We start from the raw sequence: 23,465 nt of genomic DNA, 5'->3' as shown, positions 1-23,465 counted from the left end.
GAGTCCTGAGTCATTCAAGATCAATTAACTAGTGGACAGCCTCGCCTCAATCTACCTCTCCCATAGCCGTTTGTTCTATCACGAGAACAGTCTGGAGACACTAACACATGCTCCTAGTTTCCTGGTGTTACAGTAGATAGAAATGGACACAGTGGTTATTTTACAAGTACAGAACGGAACAGTGGATGTTAGTTATTTGGGAAATATTACTATTAGCTCGATTTTTTCAAGTTCTGGCGATTCAAATGAGATTTGGCAGTAGAGACATTTGAAATTTTTTTGCCAACACGAAGTTAGTAAAAACAAATGACAAACTGTTTCATTGGTTGGTAGCAACATCTGTGCCAGTGCAACACAAGACTGAAGTGCAGATTAATACAGGATACGCCTGCCACACTGCTGCTCCAGCACCAAGTTCATTTGTCTTGAAAAAGGCCAGGCTGTAATGGCTACCACAAGGCTCAGTGGACGGGGCTGCAATTATCTGTCAAAGTGACAATGTGTTCGTTCCAAATGAGGTGTGTCAGATGATGTGTGTGAGAGTCAGAATAAACATCATCGCTCTCGACTGGGGCTCGGTAACATGGAGCCAGAGTGTGTATGATTTCTCCAACTAGAGTGAGGAGCGTGTGTGTACATGAGTGACCACTAGATGTGGAAGGAGTAACCAGCCAGCAGCGTGTGTGCGTGATGATATGCATGATATTCGGACAAAGTTTTCAGACGGTTTTACACAAAGGAAAAAACCTTTTATCCTAATGACATTACACTAGAGAGTCACAACATGTTTTCTTAATGAGGCGAATGCCCAATAAAGAAGACATTTTATTTTAATTAAACTAATGCATCATTTACTTGAAATGCAGAGAAGCAGAACTCTTGTTTGTAAATAACAGGCAAGAAGGGAAAGAAAAAATCACAGGCTACAAAAAATAATAAAATAATAATTTATTAATCAATAATTAATTTCTTGTCATACTTCACCAATGTGCATGCAACCAGTTGCTCTTCCCCCCCCCCCCCCTTTTCAACTTTTAGGTATTAAATAATAATAATACCAGGTTAGAAGTTGTGGATAGTGTCTGTGTGCGTCTCCTCTCTGGTGAACCAGTGTCTTCATCAATAGTCCTTTTCCTCTTATGATTAGCTTTGGCCGTGCCGGTCGGAGCCTCAGCTGGAGCCTCTTTGGAGCTTTGAAGTAACTCTTCACAAATAAGATAAAAATGATGTTATAAGGCAAATAAAGTTCAGGAAAGTTTCAGTTCACTTAATAAATAATAATGGAGGAAGATTCTGAATTTAACCTTGGTACTTTAGTAGCTTGGTAATGGGACGTTTTTGCACTGACAAAGCTTCACCATAATTTACTAGTTAGTTACAACATAGAATGATTATAAAGGTTTTCTAGGGACTTTTGTTGATGTTTTAAAAAATCATAACTTTATTCTTATTTCATACAGGTACCATAACCATGGCAATAAATGTCATACTACAACAAAAGTGATCTGTCTCACAGATCACATACATTACCTAAGTTCACATGTTCATTATTCATTGAAAACATCACACAAAGTGAGGCAGATTTACAAAGTTTCTCCAAACTATCCATCAAAAGGGTGGTTTGTCGAGGACATAGTTTCACTGAGACACACTGAATAGGAGTCAAAGATGTGATTCACCATTAGAGTGTTATTTTTCCTCCTCTTCCTCGCTGGAGACCCAGTGTTTTCACCGGAGTCTTCTTCGATAATCCTTTTCCTCTTACGATTAGCTTTGGCAGTGATGGTTGGAGCCTCAACTGGAGTCTCTTTGGCGCTTTAAAGTAACTCTAAAAAAATAAGAGGTAGAAAAAAACATGATGTATAATGCTAATTCAATTACTTGGTGAATAGACTGTTTCTATTCACCAAGTAATTGACTATGATTAGAAATCTGACCTTAAGACATTTTTACAAATTTAAAGCCAAATGATAACAACAGTGTGTGCTGAATGTTAGACTACCTGCATGTGTCTTGATGAACTCCTTGTCCTCTGCTGGGCTTCTGCATAAACAAAGGACTTAGTGAGTTTCTTCAACTTCAACAGTAAACTATCTAGTAATTGATAAGTGCATGATAGCTATAAAGCACTAACTTTTCTCCACTTTGGGAGGCTCAGAAGTGTCCCTTTGCCTCACAGGTGTGATGGTGCCGGTGTGGGAGGCCTTCTCTGGGGCGTTGGGCAACTGCAACTCTGACAAAGTCCTTTCCCTGCTAGTGGAGAGGCTGAGTTGCTGAGGTTGTGGTGGACTCTGGTCCTCATACATGGAAAGGGAGTTCATAGCAGATGCAATCTGCAGTATGAGGGGATGCTCTCTGTGGGTGTACCAAGCAGGAATGGGTTGGTAACGTAGTACTGACTGATAGCCCCTCTTGTCAGAGCTCAGACACTGATGCCGACAGACCTCCATCCTCCCACAGCACACGTTCACACTGGATGAAAGGGGATAACTGACTTAAGAATTTACATCTATCAGCGTCATTAGAGAGATTCTATACACATTATCTAAATGCGGACTTACTAAAAGCTGTTGGGGTATCGCTTTGCAAGGTAATTAATGGTGATGAAGGGATGCTGAAACATCTGGCTAGGTGTGATGCGTTTGTCACAGTCTAGATGCAACATCCCCTTCAGTAGATCCCCAAAGTCTTGCCGGTCCTGGAATTCTGCTCTGGTGTCCTCCTCTGATAAACGGCAGACTGGTTTTAACTGAATACGAAAAAAATTAACAAAGTTTAGCAAATCTCACATGCTCATATCTTAGGCAACTACTCTCATTTTGTAAAAGTGAAAATCCTACCTTTTGTATGTTGTCTAGGCATTTGAAGTAGTTCCCGGTCTGTTTGGTTTGTCCATACTCACTTGGGTCCTAAAGAGGAATAACATTTGATTGAATTTATGTGTCTCAAACACAAGATGGAATAACAAAGACTGATTGAAAGAGGGACAGAAAAATAAGAAAGTCACAGAGTGTTCGTACCTTCAATCTCCATCGAGGTGTGCTGCTCTTCTCTCTCTGAAAATACCTCTTGGTGTTTAGTCCATCGTTGAGCATCTTCTGTGGGAACATATGGTGCGGACCCAGAGTCTGCACCATATGTTGTAACTGTAGACACAACACATAACACAAAAGTCAGTCACACATGTTAAGATATTTTTAAGTTTAAGGTTCATTTTTTTACCCCATTATAGATATTCTAGTATTTCAGATGATTATTTAATATATTCTAATTGTAACGCTGACCATTTCGTATTCACATCTTCCAGGATTAAGTCTGGTGCCCAGGAACAGCTCTGCAGCAACGCAGCCCAGAGACCACATGTCTATGGCTGTTGTAACTGGAAGTCCCAGGATCATCTCTGGAGACCTTAAAGGGACAGTAAGTGATTTTAATCCAATAAGCTTTTTGTAAAATTCAGCTATACATTTATTTTGGCGTCTTTGGTTGTAAAAAAGTCTTAAACAAGAACTTTGTCATGTTGCTATTTACTTACCTGTAGGGAAGCGGCGCGATACCTTCGGCCCACTCTGATGTTGAGAAAAGGGCTGAGCCAAAGTCAAATACTTTGATCCTGAATGGCTGATTTGCATGGTTCACCAACATGATGTTGTCCGTCTTAAGATTCGTATGTACAATTCCAAGGCGTCTCAGGAGTTGCAAAGTAGTGGCCACCTAGAGAGGTACACCTTGTTTAAAACTGTATTTGTGCCATGAGTAAGAGTAACAGTGCTTGGTGAATGGGCAGTTGTATTTCTTTTATGTCCAACTTCTGTGAGTCTTTCACATTAGCGTCTAGTAGCACAACTCCAGAGTACAAACTGGTTCATACCTGATGCAGGATTGGGCGTATTTCATTCAAAGTCATGCAATGGGAAGGTCGGTCCTTCACGAAGTCAAACAGAGTCTGGCCCAGCATTTCATACTCAATAAAAATCTTCTCTGCCTTGAAGAAAACACTGTTGCATCTCACAATGTTGAAGTTGTCTGGATCGAACTTCCTCAGGTGTTTGAGGATGAGCAACTCCTTCTCTTTCTCAGGTAAGGCGCTTCTGCTGTTGAGTATCTTCAAATACACTGTCTTCCTGGTTGCTATATTGACACATTTGGTCAGTTTTTCATAGGAGCCCTCTTTCAAAATGGACTGCACCAGGTATTGAGAGGAGGGGGAGGAAAGGGTACTCATGACCTGGGACTGGAAAAGACACAATATGAGACTTTGTCTCATGAAATAGGAGACAAGCAATTGTACACATACATATAAAAGAGTTTACATTGATGAGCTTGTGTATGTGTTTGTCAACTGGCTGTAGAGTAAATGCATACAGTAATATTTAGTAAAACCATTTTTGTCATCTCTGCTTACTGTTGCTCAAATATACTGAATGTGTTTATTAGCAAAATAGTGAATACTATACATTAATTGTGATTAAAGTAGGACTAAAGTACTATTTCACATTGCAGGATTGTCTCTTGATATTTGTGATGTATAATTAAGGTAACAAACCTTTTCACATTGAATGTCGAAGTCCATCCTGTTCACATAATGTTGAGTGAGTTGAAACAAAGAGATCCCGTATATTATGTTGTGATTTGGCACTTCATGAATAAAATTGAATTGGATTGAATAAACTTTGTGTACTTTGTGACATCAGAGATCCTTAACGCCTTTGAACATTCTAGAATTAATTGAAACAAAGACATGTACTTTATGACATCATCAGACTCTAAACGCTTGTGATCTGGCAACATTGTAGAATTAGTTGAAGAAAATAAAAAAAGAACTCTGTGACATCATCAGATTTTAAACCTTTGTGATCTAGCAACATTCTAGAATTAGTTTAATACGTTTTGGTACTAATATCGTCATCATAAGAACCAGTCTGACAGAGTGTCTCTCTCTTCTCTCCCCCTATTTCTACCCTGCTCTCACCCCAACCGGTAGCGGCAGATGGCCGCCCACAACTGAGTCTGGTCCTGCTAAAAAATGTCTTCCTGTTAAAGGGAGGTTTTTCTTTCTCTAAGGTAGCGAAGTAATCGCTCATTGTGGGAACTGTTGGGTTTTTCTGTAATATTGTAAGGTCCCAACCTCACTATGTAAAGGGCCTTGAGATAATATCAATTGGAAGTGCAGCTCTGCACCATGGAAACCAAATCATTAGCTGATTGGTCATTCGGGGTTCACAAAAGATAATTATCTTCATAGATAATTGGCTTCACTTTTTGGAGAAAACCTGGTCTGATGAGGAGAGACAGCATTCATCCTACTACTCATTGGCCCCATCATTCACAGGAGGTAATGTAGTAGCCATGCTGGAGTGGCAACAGAAAAGCGTAATGATCATAATGCACTTCCACAAATGCAACCAGAGGAAATTTAACTCACACACTCAAACAAAGAGTGGTTGCATGTGTGGCCATTTCGATTGCAGTCTGGGGACCTGTCTAATTGCAGGGTCTGGGGGGCTACAAAAAGTCTGTCATGGAGCACTTCACAGAGAGAGAAAGAGGAAGGGGGGGTTAGAAAGTCAAAGAGAGATAGACCGAGAAAAAGAGTGTGAGAAAGTGTTAACTAATTAAGAGATACTACAGTTCCACCTTGCTGCACAGCCCCCCCCCCCCGTGCGCGCACACGCACACACACTAAATACATAATAGTGACTGCTCATAGAAAAAACTCGTAGGTTAATGTGTGATGGTGATAAGAACATAGGAAGAGAGGAGAGGAATGAGAAGAAGGACAGATCAGACAATCCACATCCACAAATAATGTTTACTTTTCTTACAGCAAGTACACAAGGTGTGCATACTGTACATTGCGTTTGGTGCAGTTTCCACGTAGCATGTAGACGTGTGTGGACGGTAAGATGTTAAACTTTCATCAGGATCTGTCACATGATATATTGACACTGGAAGCTTTTTCCTGAAAAGTTGTTTGTTTGGTGCAAATATTACCATTCACCACAAGGCGTTTGCCTTTATATCACATTGTGTAGAAAGTGATTTGCTTTCATCTTCTATTCAGCACAGAGACCTGTGCCAGATGCTCCTGACTCATTTCCCCTGTGTGGTTTATTTGACTGGTTCTATAGACGATGGATTAGAGTCTGTTCAGGTTAATTCATCTTCCAGTGGTCGTGACACAGCTCTCAGAGGCAGTCTACGTGGGGAGTACGCATCAGCGCTAATGCTTTATTCAAAAGGTGGCTCAACTTTGTTGTGCACTAACTGATACAAAATGCCAATCGATACTCCATTTATCAGACCAGCAGCAACAAAATGCCAGCAGTCCATTTGTTCCCAGAGAAAATAAAATAAAGAGGTGCAGAGGTATAAGTGTGACAATGACTGGAGTAACAAATCTCACCTTCTGTTATATACCAGCTAATCATTTAATCCTGTTTGTTACCATTCAGGAAAGACAATCAAGGGTCACACAGTACTTGATTAGTTAAGACTAAAAGTAGCTCTTTGTTTTCCTCGCCTTTGATCTTTCTGTATGATGATTAATATGGGGTCTGGTCCTTTCACCCTTAATTTATTCACTTCGGCTTGTAACATTAGTGACACACAGTTTAAGTGTCACAGAGACATTTAAATGACAACAGCATTCACAGTCTAGAATCATGCAGCTCTTTGAGTCTATAAGCAGATGCTTTATTGATGAAGATGGCTAAGAAGTTGTGGATCAAAGTAATTACAGTTGGTGCTGAGAGGCAAATGGAATGCGAGTGCCAAATTTTATGGCAATGCATTCAATATTTTTTAAGGTGTGTTTTTGGAATATTGCACAAATCTGCATATATGTACAGTGGGTGCTAAAACAAGGAGAAATAGTATAATGTATTGACTGCTGTGCTGAGGTCTTCATACAACTTTAATACTAATATTCGTGGAGCAGTAAGCGTAAAGAAGTTAAATCATTTTACCTTAACTCCATTTCTCAGGAGGCTTTTTGTTTGTTTCGTATGTAAGCAATCAGTGCCCAGGGAGCCTGGTGGCCATGAGGGTTGGATTCATAATATTGGAGATGATTTAAAGGACCTGTCTCTGGGGTGACCATTATCTCAAAGTGGTGACAGAGGAGCCCGTCCATTATTGGAAAGAGGAGCAGAGGCAACCAGATCAGTTCACTATCTGTCCAAATCCTGTGTTCCGCTCTCTTTCCTTCTCATTTTTTATTATTATGATTTGCCTATTAGTATGCGTCAGATATCGACTGAACTCAAATTTCTACATGGGTTAAGAGGGCTAGGGTTGGGGTTAACTCAAGTTAAATCATTTTCAAGAAAAAAAATGTCAACCATGAAGTGAGCAACCCTTTTTCCTGGTCTTTTCCTTGAGAAATAATGATTCCTTCAGTCAGGCAGGGTCAGTGTAATTGACTAAGCAGATGGAGACATGGAGCCAAAGTTAAAGTAAAGGAAAATGTTCGTAAAGGGAAAACCAAGGTGGAGAGTAGAAGAAAATAAGGAGAGTGGGCGAGGAAGAGGCAAAAGGGGAAAGGAGATGAGGGATAAGAAGCTGCGAAAGGGAGGGAAGACAAGAGGGGAGAAAAAGAAGGGAGGATTAAAAATTGATGGAGAATGTCTACCTTGTGTAATGGTGAGACACACTGGAGTTCAACAGGGGGTTGCTTGGGGGCAATTAGAAGAAACCATAGCTATCGCCCCTATTAGACTAGTTGATGGGGGAGGTAGAGGCAGAGAAAAAACAAAGTGGAAATGACAGAGGAGAGAAGAGGTAAGGAGAGGCATAGGAGCTGGAGTGGAGTTTCACTCGGACCAGTGTCCCTTCTGCTTACAGTATCGTGTGGTTTCTGAATGTCAAAGGTCACCTTCTAATTTTCCCTTCCTCTCCTTCTGTCATTACAGCCTAATTGGACTGTTTCTTTCTCCAATACTTACTGTTCATTTCCTGCTTTCTTCCCGTTTCTTCCAATCTGTGCCCTTCACTTCACCCTCTACTCTTTATAATCTATGAAACCATATCTAAAGCTTTGACTGCTACCAGGAGCACAATGGCGTCAATAAATGTTGAAGGTAAGAAATGTGGAGCCAGCAGGGCTACTCCTAGGGAAGGTCGCCAAATGAATAACTGGGTAAGAAGGGTTAACTGGGTTAAGACTTCTGCAGCTATGGGAGAACCTGTCTGAAGGAGGACCATCTCAACCATCTTAAGTAAAATGCACAAGGACTTTGCCAAACAGCATTTAAATGACTCTTGAGAGCATGAAAAAAAAATACTATCAGGTCTCGTGAGACAAAATTGATCCTTCTGGGCAGAACTCTAAGCACTACTTGTGAACGGCAGGCCCTGGTAAAGGTGAAGCATGGTGGTGGAGGCATCCCGCTAGAGAGGTTGTTTCTCAGAGGCAGGCAGAGTTACACTGGTCAGAATTGAGTGAAGGATGAAAGCAGCCAAAGAATTCCTTCAGGAAGACCTGCTCCACAGTCCATGTGATCTTAGACTGGGGCAAGGGTTCACCTTCAGCATGACATTGACTTGGGGTAAAAAGCCTACACAACGCTGGAGTGACTTCGGGGTCTCTGACTGTCCATGAGCGGACCCAGCTCTGGAGGGACATGAAGATTGCGGCTCACAGACGGTTACCCATCCAATTAGACGGAGCTTAAGATAACTGGATCACTGGCCAAATCCAGTAAAGACTCATTCAAGAAGAGTCAAAGCTGTATTAGCTGCTAAAAGTTATTGACATTTGTAAATGAGAGATTTCAGTTTTTTGAGTTTACATCAATAGAATAAACACATGGGCACAATTAACACAGTGAAATGTGTGCTTGGGGGGGTGTTCAGAAGCCGCTGTGTATCATTCCTCCCTCTCACTCTGTTCCCAATCCCTTCTCTGTGGCGATCAAAGGACATCTTAATTGCTAATCTCTCTTGACTCCTACAGGAACCACAGGAGAAAGACTAGTCTTGAACAGGTTTTAGCTTCTTTGACTCTACTATTTTCCCCTGTGCTTCAAGAGAGTTTTTTGACAGATCTCCTGTTGCATATCGTGAGAGCACTGGAATCCAATGGCCACCACAACTCTGACAAGAAAAGGCAAGGTTACTGGAAAAACCATGCAGAGATTATGACTGTCACTGTTCATAATATGTCCACGTATTTCTTTTCTCATTGTGACTAATGAGATCAATACTTCAGTGGCCCCAATAGTAAAGAGCTGTTTTATATTTACAAATGAATTTGACAAGGAAATTCAAATGATAGGTTTTCTCTTTCAACTGACGACTTGTTAGCCTTTCTTAGGCCCTCAGAATTGACCTTGTTTTCTAGTGTCGAACAACACCAGGGGAAAAAAAGTACAAAGTGGGGACGGACAGTAAGGCAATTAAGGAGATGGACTCATTTGAGACGAGCTGACGTAGGTTATACAGTACAAACACAAAAGGCAGGCATGGCCTGGCTTACAATGACAGCATAATGCATGGGGCAGCGGCATCACAGTATAGCCTATAGGACGCTGACACATGACTCAGCACAACAGTAAAACAAATAATGCAAACAAACACACACACACACATTACCAATATAATGTCCTCTCATTCCTGTTCTGTCATTTCATAAATGTTTAAGTGTTGCTTTTCTATTTGCTGCAAATTATCAATGAGACAAGTAAATGTTTAACTTGGAAATAGTTCTGATTAAACTCTGATTATGTAATATCTCACTTTCCCAGTCTTATTAGCCATTTGAAATCAGCTTTAAAGTACCACAGCCTTTTTAAATGAGTTTTTCCAACCATTGAAGTCTCACTAATTAAAAGTTTATACAGCTATAAAAAAATAATAGTTAAATAATTAACTAATGAAAAAGTAATTAAATAAGTTTAGCTAGATAAAAAGTTTATTGACAGTGGATTAATAAGTATCACAATAAATGACAAAATGTTTTCCCCCGAGTGAAGATTGTGGTTTTAAACTGTTCTTTATGTGCAGAGAATGACAAATACTTACTAAACAGCAAATCATTTTACAAATCTAAGGGTTTACAGCAGCTCACTCATGAAAACATACAACGACACATACTGTTTCACTACTACAAAGTATGACAGGTGGAGGAGTTACGCAGACTGAACACATGAAACACATTGAAATGTTAAAGGCTCATCTTCTCTGAGTCGGAGGATGGTACGGCACATTAACTGATCTCGTTTCACACACAATTAGAACAAGAAGAGGCTTCACTCTCCCCCAGCATGCTTCATGAAGTACTCACATGCGTATACAATCACACACACACACACACACACACACACATACACACACTATAGCATTCAAATAATATAATAATCAAGTAGAATCTCACTTTCACACTCACATCCACGCAGCTCATTAGTGATGAGGGATATTGACGTGATTGCTTAGGTTTAATGACCAGGTGATCGTATAACCTCCACCTCTGAAGTATTGAGTATTTGAAGAATGTTCTCCTTTAAACTTTCACCATGCTAACCTTAGATCATGTCCCTTCCAATCCCTCTCAACTGTACCTGCTTACCTCTCAGCCTTACTATGCCCTCAAAAATAAATATTAATATTAAGAGTTCACAGCCTGCTAAAATTTTAAACCTGAGGGAAAAGACAGAATGAGAGCCTCTTTAGCCAGTGTGTAATATGAGCCATAAATTGCAAAGGTCGTAGCTTAGCTACACCTAGCTGACCGTGGTTAATAATGAATGTGGAGAGGGGCCTAAGCAAGCCTTGGTTTTCATGTGTGGTCACTGTGCTGGGGCCAAAGGATTAGTAGCAAGCAGCGCTGGGAGTTCATGTGGCATCGACCACCACTTGGGTGTCACCTGGCGCCCGGGGGGGGGGGGCCTGGGAGTCAGAGTCATGCATGCCGGTGGGGAGTGTACCCGGACTTAGGATAAATGGTTTTGAATGCAGGCGGAATCCCCTCAGGTAATCAACAGGGAAGCCTGGAGTGAGCAGATTTCAAAGCAGGCAAGAGGATGATAACACAGACGCCCACCATTTCTTTATTGGCCCCTCGATCACACGGTGAATCCTGTTTGCAGTGATGCAGCTAAGGCTGCTGGAGATGACAACCAAGAAATTTTGCTTAATGGCTCAGGTGATGACAACTGTTGTTTCTGAGGTTGCATTAATAGCCATGGCAACAGCAAAAACAATAGTCCTGATAATGAAAATGAAAAAAAGATAGGATCATGGGGATGGTAACATGAGGGATGAAAACATTTGCATCAATATTCGCATCAATATATAATTTTTGTTTGCTACATAGATTGTAGGTAATTGCCACAAAGCTCTAGTCATGCGACTTGTCTTGTCTGCTTCATAAATTGAACATCCATAATGAAATCCACATTTATTTCTTTAGCTGCTTCAGTAAACTTTTTTAGAAAGACAGATGGATAAAATATTTAATAAGAAGCCAACTGTATACAATAATGTACGTGTATCAGGGTAGTTTAGAGTGCATGTATTCAATGCCAGCGTTTTGCCATTGTTTGGGGGTGCAACAAAACAAAATTGTTGATGTTAAAGCTATTTTAAAAACAACAGCAAATTCTTTACAACAAAAAATTCGTTTTTCCTCTGCTCAGCCATCACGCTTTTTTCTCTTCCTCCTCCTTTCCATCACTTTCCACTCCGTCCATGAACTGCTGTTTCCACTCCCCCCGCTCCCTTCTCTCTCTGAACAGTGCCACATTAAGTCCTAATAGCATTGGGAAAGACATACTACCCAATAACTTGGGTCTGCTTCACGAGTGCCATTTATCCTCCCCCTGCCTCTTAAGTGCTCAAGTAAATATCACACCAACAACATTAGACGTGATCGGCTTGGCATTCAAAGTCTGAGCTGGGGTGGATGAGGCAGTCCGTATTTCATCATCGGCAACGGTTGTTTTTGTCATGGCTTTGTGCGTTCAGAGCATCTTCCCAACCAAACATTTGACAGTGTTTTGCGGCAAACACGCTGAGTGAATAATACTATTGCCGTCGACCAACGAGGTTATGTATGCAAACACCGCCATTTCAGCAGATGAAAATGAAATGGAGTTACTAATGCATACACAGAAACGCACAAATGCACACCAATACACACACACACACGCTGTTATGGAAAGGCAAACAACTACTAATATACTTTGAACACATGCACAGACATACAGTCCATAGTCTCTCATAAACACACGCACATATTCAATAACACAAGTACACACATAATGATAATCTTTCACACACACTCACAGGTACAAACTCATGCACCCAAATACTCAAAAACACACAAAATTGAGGTTGCTGAAGCATCGTAATACCATTCGTGTTCAACACCATTAGTCGTGCTGGGTTATTAAACATCTCCCTAACAGACTCTCAGAACAATATGTCAGGACCATCAATCAGCAGTGCAAACATAAGACTCTGGCTCTCAGTGGGGTTCAGAGTCACATCAGCCAGCCAGCAGTTTAGGCTAACTGCTTCCATTTGCTGGTCCCAAATTATCTGATTTTAAAGATAAAAAGGAGAATGGGATGCAATAAACCGAAACAGCATCGCACATACTGTGCGTTGGAAGAAAAACAACAGACCACGAACGGTAAAACAAAGATCAGATATATATTTAGGGAATGGTTCAAGCATGTATTATTATAAAAAATATATATGGCATGAGACTTCAGAGTCTGTTGCTGCTGATAAAACATGAAAGCTGTAACATCAGTGACATTTTAACCTCTCACTGTATTCAACTTAATTTTTCAAACCTCGTTTCACTTACTCTGGTTGAAGGTTTTTAAATCTGTTGCAAATTTGACCACACATTATTTTTTCGATCCGTGATAAGAAGTGAAAAATTTAGAAATACAAGTTCTAGTATATTTCAGGGGAAAAGTTTCAGTGTGAATAAAGTACTGCTATCTATCAAAAAAGAATCCGAAGAGGCTTCTCTACATGCAGCATTGTATTTAATCCTCAGAAATCCCTAAACCCAAGCCAAAAGTCAATTATTAATATTTTCTTCTCTTAAATCACTATTTAAATAGGCACAAATCTCAAGAAAATAGATTTTTCCTATGTATACATCACCAAAACAGTGGTGCCCATCACTAAAGCCGCTTAACAACTCTAATTATCCTGTCAAACAGCAGCAACCATGTAATTTGTGCCATTTAATGTGACAAAAGCATTCAAGAGCTCCCGGGGGGAAAGTGTGAAGACTGCAGGTACTCTTTAAACACCTACAGATAGGAAAAGTTTGGGAAAAAGTCTCTGTGGGAGTAAAATCCCTTTAATGGCCACATAAGATTGTCAGGGGGAACAGCATGAGGTGGCCGAGTGATTGGGCAGACTGATACACATGTGGAAGTAATGAACATACTGGTGTGAAAACGCTGATCATACAGTAACGTGATGATCTTTCTGCTTATCTGGAAAAAAAGTTACGGAGCTGCTGGATGAGTTTCTTGCCTCACCCCATAAATCCCCAGTGAGCAGGACAAGATGACTAGAAGAACGGAAGAAATGAGATGGGTAAAAACTTTATGAAAGAGGATGAAAGCAAAACGTTTCTATAAGGGGATAGATATAAGAAATTAAAAAACGGGATGGAAAATTGGCCCCTTGTGTGCTGCTGTCCAAATGAGGGAATACACAAATATGTGAGTTTGCAAGCCTCACTAGAAAAGCACGAATGGGTAAGTGATGAGGGGAAGGATGGGGAGGCACCATTCTGACTGGGCTGGTCCAGAAGAATGAGGTAATGAGTGACCGTGCCCAGCTAATGTTTCAGCCTATTTCCTTGGGCTGGGCCACTGGGGAACGAGGGTCTGCAGTAATTCTAACTGAAATGAAACTAATATGCCAGCAAATTAGCCATGTAGGCCCCACGATATTAATGGACATGTACTGTGTGAGAGCACCAAACAACATTAGTGCTCTCCAGAAGTGAAACAGAGAGAGAATGAGAGAGAGAGAGAGAGAGAGAGAGAGTAAATGCTTAATGCATTAGCATTCGCTATGAAGAATAAAGGCGTGCAACAAATGAGAGTGGTGCAGATGAATGTTCCCTTGATGAGTGGCTTCGATTCTACACTCAAGAGTAACAGCCATGGGAATGAGTGGGAAAGTCAAACTTATACATTGCTTTGTTTCTCTGTGCATCACATGAAGTTGTGTTTGTGGTGTTTGGTTCTGTCTAAACAGCAGCATGAGAAATTAAAAGATAATGACTTTCATAATCGGGCAAAGACGAACAGGAATATTTCCAATACAATTATTCCTTATATACTATGCACAAAAAACATCACCCATATTTCAGGACAAGACCAGAAGTAGAGAAACATCATATTATGGAATTTTGATATATTACAGTAGCCCATGCCTGGCTGTAGCTGTATGATTCAATTGGAAAACCTAACAATGCTCACAAGCTGTTTGAATGGGATATTTACAATATTATCTTTTTTTTACGGAATCTATGCATTCCTAGGAAACAAGAGTCAAAAAGAACATGCAGGGTACACTAAACCATCGAGATAAGCAAAACCACCTCTAAAATGATCACCACCACCACCACCTCCTTTTCCAGCCTGGAAAACTTAAAACCTGAGACATTCTCATACAGACCCTTTTATCGAAAGTTCACTGAGCATATGAGGGACTAAAAATATTGTGTCCAATTACCCAAATCATGGAATAAGAGTAGTGAGCCCTGCTTTGATCTTCAAACAGTTTCAGTGAGATGCAACACTGCAAAGTGTGGCCAAAGTCAGCGATTAAATAAATATGTGCTTCTCGTTCCTTTTTTTTCTGTGATTGTGTAACTGTGAATGTGATGATGAGAAGAGAGGGAGAGACCAGAGCAACAGATGGAGAGAGACAGAAGGGAATCCTTGGCCTGTGAATCAGGTCTCTGCTTTACATCAGCCACTGCTTTGTCATCCACACACACACACACACACACACACACACACACACACACACACACACACACACACACACACACACACACACACACACACACACACACACTTCTGTCTAAACTGAAGGGTAAGCATTTATTTAGCTACACACACAGAGACACACCAGGGACTAACACCTTTAAAAACACAATACATTCAATATAGCTCGTCTGTGCAAAGAAAAAGGAACCAGTGCACTAAAGGATGAATACTCTTTGAATTGACATAATACACACCATAAGGCACACAACACATACGGCACAATTTACATAGCGCATTCCAAATGGGCTTTTTCTTTGTCTTATATGATGTATTTCTCTATTTACCTTTCTTATTCCGCCTCAATGCCACTTCATCTCTGCGCTCAGCAGTGTGAAGAAGCAATAGCAACTGAGAGAGCGAGGCCATTTGAGCGTTTGCACCCTGGAGGAGAATGAAACACATCTGAGAGATATTAGGGGCTGGCACTCAACGGTAGGGGAGGATTGACGGGCCCTGATGGATTGATGCCACGCAGTCAAATGAAGCAATAAAGCTATGAAATGAACCCACACTCTACCTATTCACCCCATTACTGTCTCTAACATGCATCTGAGTGTCCATCACTCTTGATGAGTGCTGTGTCAGGTCCACCAGGCACCATGGCGGGACCCATAAGTCTCCTCCGATTTAATGGAACTGTTGCTACAGCAAAGCCTCCAGTCATATGCTGGAGACAGCTACAGGCCACACTCACCTGCCAATAAGCCATTATACAGAAATATGCGGTTTTCTAAAAAAAAAGGAAAAGGCTCATTTTCACTGGTGATGGATTCAATGACCCATCTCTGATGCGTTTGTCCTATAATTCAATCTGATGCGGTAACAGAGGTGCCACCATACCTGTCTATACTAAAACTTAACCAGTAGAGGCAGTTAACACGGACACTACTGCTGAGATTATTGGTTGATTATTAATTATTTTATCTTAACTTTCCTATAACACAGAAAGGTTGTACATCAGCAGACAGGAATGGTAAGATAACATACACTATAGTTAAAGCCGATTTGACCAGTTGTATGTCTAGTTTGAATCCAATGGTTGTATAACAAGCTTCCTCCCTGCCATAGACACTGTATGATTAACCAGCAAGTAAGATGGACGAGTGCTGCATAGGCTAACAAGACCATAAGGGAAGGAGGCACACTGTATACGACATATATCTATCACCTGTCTGTTTAAGTGTCTGGCTGGCTGTCAATCTCGAATGGGACAAATTTCCTGTCTGCGTGCAAGCTTGTGACGAGGAGAAAGATATGATGGGTAACAATAATCACAAATGATTATTTTATAAACCCTCTGTTGCATAACAGCACTGAAAAGAAACTCTAGCACTCTCTGCTCTGATGAATATGTGCAAGCATTGAAAAATTGTAAAATAGTTTCATGGCATGCATGATTTACTTCTTATTTTACTCAAACATTGCAGGTCTATATAATTGAGTTTGGTTGAGTCCAAAAGATCAATACATTGCGAGATAGATAATAGATCATACTTCAAATGTCCTACAAGATCAGGTTCTTTAGAAAAAGCCTGGTTTTACAACATGTGTTTAGAAATAAACATGTCAGCTCAGGATATGAAACAATTAAGAAGTGATGTTGACTCTAATGAAAAACCTCAAAGCATTATTGCTGTAGCTGCGTTGTCAGGGGAAATGTTAGAAACTCCAATTACAAACACAGCACTGTATTTTTGACCTCGAGAAAAGGGCAAGAAAAGCTGCTGTGAACATCCACACTGACACTTCAGTGTCAGATGACTGTATATACAGGAGAAGCCTGGAAATGTCTGGACATGGGCAGTAGGACGGTTGGAGGAGGGGAGAAAATGACAACTTTAAGACTTCATATGCGCAACCATGTTTATGTTTGTTCGTGCGTGCGTGCGAGAGAGAGAGATAGCCTGGGGGTATGGGGTCAACAAGTAATGACGAGGAGCAAATCTATATGCCATCAAGATTAATGGTTTCTATTTATAGAGGCAACTCAAACAGACACACATACAAACGTATTGACAGATACACTAGATGAAAACACACAAAATACACACAGAGACAAGGAAAGACCAATCATACAGTATGGTACATACAAATATGTATGTAATATGTATGAGGTCTTAAATAATTTCAAAAATGTGTCCCATAACCTGAGATGGAGAAAACTGAGACTTAAAAACAAATTGACTCAAAAAGAATAAGCTCTGAATAGATCTTAGAATGGAAAAAACTGGCAAACACTAAAATTCTGATGCTCTGCTTACAGTTTGTATGAAGCAAAAATAGTTTTATCTTTAAATCTCTTAATCAATTTATATTAAACCTGAACTTGTACATAAACAGACGTATCTGAGAAAAGCCTATGAAGCATGAGAGACACAAGTATATTCACATATGTAATGTGACCATAAATAAGAGAAATGTGCATCTGGGGAAATATATAGGAGCTGATAACATCTGAAGTGTAGCAGTGTACGTCTCTACAGAAAGTATGAGTATCAGGTTAGACTGAAAATGCTTTCTGGGGACCAAAAGAGAAAATATGATTACTGAATCTGGGATTCAACTCATTTCCACACACATCTTCCCAAGTACAAAGCAGAATCCCTTGTGTTCATCACACTGGTATTGTTCAAGCACATTTAAGCAATAAACAAGCACAAAGTGAAACAGACGATGGTTCACTCAGCATATATTCAAGATTGACATTTAGCAACAGATCAGATCAGGGTGGCCAGATTTCTCACATCACAGCTCGGTCTGAATCAGACTAATTATGAAACACGGTGTTCAGGAAGTGACATTGCTGTTTGGCAGAGCAAACCCAACTGACTCAGAGATGTTCCCACATACTGTACCATGGGAGGGTTTGGGCTCAAGTGATAATGCACACAGTCACAGTGTGTAGGCAAAGGCCAAGACACCTAACTGTGAGTGATTTGAAACTGCAGATTACCATCATTACACGAGATGTATGTTGAAATAAGCCTTTACCCAGGGCAAAATCAAAGTGTCTGCTTTAATCAAATTACATTCCATTCCCCAGACTCAACTTAATAGGGTGAAGGGTCACTGATGTGTACTTAGCATGGATATTAACTGTCATTTCAAGACACCAGCACACACTATTACTTCCCATTACCATTGTGTAATCTTAGATGTCCACATTGATTTCGATGGTGTCTTTGGCTTCACTGTGTGTAAGAGGGTGTGTTTATATATCTGAGCATGCAGAGCAGCCTGATACGGCACACTGGGTGACTAATATGGCGGGCACACAATGCAGCAGTATCATATTTGACGTGTCGTGATTGGGACTGTAACGATTCTCTCAAACAAGACTGAAATGATTGAGTGATGAGTAACACCAATGTCCTCAATATCAAATCGCAATCCGGGATGACAGAGCCGTGATACCCCAACCCACTGCCTGTAGAGCTCTCATTCCTTTACTCATGTATTGATGTTATTTAGTTAAAGTGCAGAAAAGCTGTATATTTAGTAAATAAAGGAGACATTATGCTTTCTCAGTTTTTCCCTTTCCTCTCTTGTGTTATGTCTCATTTAATCCACTCAAGATGAATAAAAACCCAGAGATTGAAGAAAAAAACCCCGGCACGAGCAGACTAGTGGATTGTGAGAATGATTATGCCTCTAGTCCTGAAATACAGAAATACATATAGTGAAATACATTCACTAACATAGATACACACAAACACACACTGTGAGCTGAGCACTACATGCATCCCCAGTTCTGGTCACAGTACGAGTGCATTTGTTGTGAAGGTTTGGGTTAAGATATATATCATGCACTGGTGATGCTGTGATCTGAATCCAGCTCTTTGTTTCCTTAACCCACTGTCTCTCTATCCTTACTGTGTCTCCCGTCCTATATGCTGTTACACCGAATGCCAAAGTGCAAGTTCACGTCATTATCTTGTTCATTTGAAATAAAAAAAACAAGCTCTCTGTCTGTTTGGAAAGTGGATGCATCTCCCGTCAGTTCAGAAACGTAATGCAACTTCTTGTTGTGTGGGCGACAACCTATAGCATTAGTAGTGTCTGTGTATTGTGTGCTCTTAGTTGGAGGTGGGAGCATCCACCGCAGTCATCGGCATAGAGTTCTAACCTCTCCTCAGAGGCTGCAGGTCTCTAAGTGCTTTGCTTAGCTACTGCTGCTAAGCAATCAGGACTCCCCCTGGACACACAGGACAGCCTGCTCCCCTGGGCTCAATGCATTATCAAAACACAATGCTGTAGGGACACAGTCAGATGGACACCTGATAATTCTCAAGACCCACAACACTCTCAGCAAGGTCTTTTCATGGTGCCTGGAGGTGTTGTTAGTTCAAAGTCACATGGGCTGAAAAGACTTGTGTGTGTGCAGCTGGGCTGGTGATTTCCCAGCCTCTTCCTGAGGATTTCAAGGTTTCTGTTTTCAATGCTTTGATTACGACTATGTGCAACAGTTCACTTGTAAACAGCTGGTCTATGATTTAATTGACAGGCATGAAGGGACCATCTAACAAATCGCATTCAGCCATGGAGCCTCTTGAGTGTGCTCAGACTGGACGCTGTTTGTTAAGTCGGTCGTCTTCATGTCAATCCCAAAATCGTAGAATGGAATCATACTGCAACTATTCCACATTAGAAAGTGTGTGTATGATAAAAGCCAATGTCGGCTACTGTCGGAGATCTACCCAAAAGAGAGGGCGATGCCACGGTTGATCACAGCTGCCTCTGTGCCTTATAGTCATATGATCATACATGCTAATGTAAAGTCTGGGGCTCTTTGTTGTTTGTGCTCTTAAATGTCATGGTGGTTTAGGGGTTTCCCATGTGACCAAAGACTGAAGCTCATATCACTGTGATCCTACCGCCTTCAAATATAGCGAAATGTCTCTTCCTGAGTTGATCATCACACTAGGAGACCCCCTTTTTTAACCGAGGGAATAACAACGTGCAGTATTTTGCGGAGCATGGTCCAATAAGAGGTAGGTGCTCTGAGCAATGAGAGCTTCTGAGAACAGATGGCAGATAAACTTAGGAAAATGAGGAGGGTGGGCGTGTAGTGCACATGGCTCCCTGGCTCATTGGTGTGTATGGGATCGGGCACGATGTCGTGACCATTGCATAGTTAGCCTTAACACATCTTTAATGTGGCATTTCAGTTTAAAGGCTCCATCTGTCTGTCCTTTCCTGTGACCCCCTGTCAGCCTACTTGCTTCGACTTAATGTTAGGGGTGTAACGACTCTCCGCATCTACCGTTCAGTTTAAAACCTTGGGGAGGGTGGGTTTTGTGGACCAAGACAGTCACGTAACACATGCAATTGGATGACAATAATGTTTACAAAATATACAGCTTGCACTAACTTTGAACTAAATAAAAATGTCCTAATTTACATTTTTTTAAGTAGGGGTGGGTAAACGGCTAGATAATTCATAAATAGTAGACTAACATGTCCCTAAGGGTGGTCCCTCTTGTCCGCCTGCCTGTCAGGTCATGGTCAAGTTGAGGGCAACACACACACATAGCTGTTACGCGTCATCGCTGACAAGAAAATTTACCCTGAAGAGAAAACATGGAATCTTTTGCATTCAAAGGATTTCTGACACGTGTCTGAACTCTGCTGTTCCAGGAAGGAACTGTCAAACAACCATCATCTTGATGGGGGTTCAAACTCTCCACCAGCTTAACACTGACAACAGTGACACTCTTGAATTGATCTATAGCCCATGATGGCTGTCTTTATTGCCCCTTGATGCAGACAACCTGTATTAGAAAACAATCTGTCACACTGTTGCAGGCTGATGGCGAGCAATGTTATCTCATCCCTGTTGGGACGGGCAGAGAGAAACAGATAGACAAAGAGTTGTGAGAAAGTTTGAGGGAGATGGTGAAGCAAGGCAACTAGAGCCGAAAGGAAGATAGAAGGCAAAGCAAAAAAATGAGAGACAAAAACAGTGACTCAAAATCAGACGGACTGTAGTAAAGAGAAAAGAAAAATTCACTCCTTTTCCTTCTTTTCTTACCCAACAGAACGGAGACACCAGTGCTATATTTTAATCCCTCCCGAGTTAAGTCCAACAAAGGCCAACACAAAACTGCATAGCTTTGCACACAAGGGCGTGAAAACCTTACAGGTAACAACAACTGGGGCAGTAGCACACTGTACCAAAAATCTGTGTGTGTGTGTGTGTGTGCGTGTGTGTGTGTGTGTGTGTGTGTGTTTGTGCGCACATTTCCTATCGCAGTGTACCTGGAGAGCATGATTGATTAAGCCGGTGAGCAATCGGAGTCAGACAATTGAGCGTGAGAGCGAGGAGGGAGATCTATCATCGTGAAGGCTCATGCCTAAGCTTGGCACTAGATAAATGGGCTGCGATGAAGCCTGTGCGTGCACACAGTGTGCGTGTGCAATGTGTCCGCGCATGTGTGTGCGTTCTGTGTATGCATGTACTGTATGTGTGGGCCGTGACAACACAGTCCCACCGGTCCAAGTAAAGCACACACCCCTGCACACCCGTTGCATAGGGCGCTTTTCGAGATCAAGAGAAGAGGCCATTCTTTCTCTCTCCTCTGAGCATTCCCGAGAGGAGAGAGGAGAGAGGAAGGGGGGGAAGGAGGCAAAGGGGACAGGGGAGGTGGCATAATGTTTCCTGCCTGTATGCATTATGGATGAGGTGTGTCCGCGGAGTTCGATCCGTGGCTCTCCGATGGCTTGCAGGTGGCCCGCTGGGGTTACCTCAGAAGCTGTGTTTGTGTGTTGTATGTGTCTTTGTGTGCTTGAGTGTGTGTGTGTGTGTGTGTGTGTGTGTGTGTGTGTGTTTGTGTGTGACTATGACTGAGAGAGAGGAGTCACCAGGGTCATACCCATCAACACAAACACACATAACAAATAAACCTTCCTGGGCATAAATTTTCATCTATTTACGCTCTTCAACTAAGCACAAATCAATGAGGATTTCACGAGTGACAAAAGTCTCTGGGTCAAGTCAAAGACAGCAAGGTTTTATATCCCATAAGAGGCATCATTTTCAAATGATTAACTTTTACTCACAAGTTTCAACATATCCTTTGTCCCGTGCAGGAGACAAGAATATAAACACAAGAATGACAGAACGGACCAAAGAGTGTCTCTTGGTTACTGTGACAGCAGGATGTTAATCACCAGCATCAAACTACTCTGGTATGAACATGTTCATGAATATGATCATTTCAATTGTCTATTTTTTCCTTTTTTCCAAAGCCCTGCGTACACCAACAGGAGTTTTACAGCGACCAGCCCACACTGACACAAGAGAGCCAATGAATGTTGTTGCTGCCAGAGCCTTTAACTAAGTGTTGTTAGTGTGGCGGGGTCTCGTTAACATCGCCAGTCGGACAGAAATGTCAACCCGTCTGTAATTCTATATAAAGGGTTCTAGCTTTTTTTTTTACGAGGCACCATTGTAAAGCAGATGGCGCGAGTGTGTGAGTGTGTCCACATCTCTACTATAAACAGTGGAAAGTCAAATGCAGAGTGCAGGGCTCAATTAGCAAAGTGTTCCTCAGAAGCATCGGAGAGAAGAGTCAGCTGGTGACATTTCTGTGCTGCTCCCTCTCTCTTTTACCGTCTCTCTCTCTCGCCACCACCACCAGCAGCGGCAGCAACACTTTCAGATTACATGAGAAACTCACTTTCTCACAGTCCCTCCCCCTCGCTCTCTCTCTCCCTTCCCATTTTCTCACTTTGTTTGTTTCTCACCCACTGGTTTTTCGTCACTTTTCAGAGCTGTGCATCTCCGTCATCTTGGCTCCTTTTTTCAACTCAGTTTTTTTTTTCCTCTTCCCTGTTTTGTCCTCCATCTGTCTCTTACCATCTATCCCCCGTGTTCCCTTCCTCCTGCTGTTCTGGTGTCTGTCTACAGGTGGAGAATGTCCAGCAGATGCTTTTGCCATAGCCCAGGGAGATGTGGACTTTTTTACCATGGCAGCTCTTTGTCACCACGGAAGCTGTCTATCATTGCAGAAACCTTTTACATGGTCCTGGTCCAGTTGGCACGTGTACAGACATTAAATACACTGCTGCCATTTGAGAGATTTCTTCAAGGGTTTCCCTGTGTACTTCCCTCTGAATGTTACTTTAAGTCAAGTCTGTTCAAAATGTTGCCATTTCATGTCAATATTACAAGAACTGCTGTTATGTTTTATCTTTGACATTTTCATTGTGCAGAATTTGCTTCCCTTTGCATTATGAGGGTATTCAATCATTTAAAATCAAATCAACTCCAGAAACCACGGCAACACGTTGGCTTTCTTTAAACACAACCTGGAAATAGACCAACAGCGCCATGCTGCATTTTCCACACTTTCATTCTCAACCAAAGAAATATGGCACTGACAAGTTGCAAGAGACGAGATAGAAAAATGGACTGAGTAAACAGTG

At 41.4% G+C, this 23,465-nt stretch overlaps 2 protein-coding genes across 3 annotated transcripts in view; both read right to left on the bottom strand.

The window, feature by feature from the left end:
* kcnh2b (potassium voltage-gated channel, subfamily H (eag-related), member 2b) overlaps window positions 1–23,465 on the bottom strand; it is a 165,869-nt gene that overhangs the window by 124,538 nt on the left and 17,866 nt on the right. The window lies entirely within an intron of this gene.
* LOC118291290 (homeodomain-interacting protein kinase 1-like) lies at window positions 1,052–4,696 on the bottom strand. Its single transcript, XM_035619440.1, has 11 exons — window positions 4,547–4,696; window positions 3,872–4,234; window positions 3,536–3,714; window positions 3,285–3,408; window positions 3,021–3,146; window positions 2,841–2,909; window positions 2,562–2,749; window positions 2,135–2,472; window positions 2,003–2,043; window positions 1,680–1,828; window positions 1,052–1,204 (listed from the first exon to the last, which is right to left on the bottom strand). The coding sequence occupies exons 1-10, from the start codon at window positions 4,571–4,573 to the stop codon at window positions 1,682–1,684; spliced, it is 1,602 nt and encodes a 533-aa protein (XP_035475333.1). The 5' UTR covers window positions 4,574–4,696; the 3' UTR covers window positions 1,052–1,204; window positions 1,680–1,681.

This window comes from Scophthalmus maximus, chromosome 21 (assembly GCF_022379125.1).
Source record: "Scophthalmus maximus strain ysfricsl-2021 chromosome 21, ASM2237912v1, whole genome shotgun sequence".
Classification (NCBI taxonomy): domain Eukaryota; kingdom Metazoa; phylum Chordata; class Actinopteri; order Pleuronectiformes; family Scophthalmidae; genus Scophthalmus; species Scophthalmus maximus.
This window is presented reverse-complemented; position numbering and strand designations above follow the sequence as displayed.

What these genes read in the sequence shown, in the direction of transcription:
- LOC118291290 (XM_035619440.1), bottom strand. Translation starts at nt 4,573, where the DNA reads ATGGACTTCGACATTCAATGTGAAAAG. An exon ending in CACCTCGATGGAGATTGAAG is followed by an intron (nt 2,910 to 3,020) that starts GTACGAACACTC and finishes ATTCCTCTTTAG; the next exon opens with GACCCAAGTGAGTATGGACA. An exon ending in GTTCATCAAGACACATGCAG is followed by an intron (nt 1,829 to 2,002) that starts GTAGTCTAACAT and finishes TTATTTTTTTAG; the next exon opens with AGTTACTTTAAAGCGCCAAA.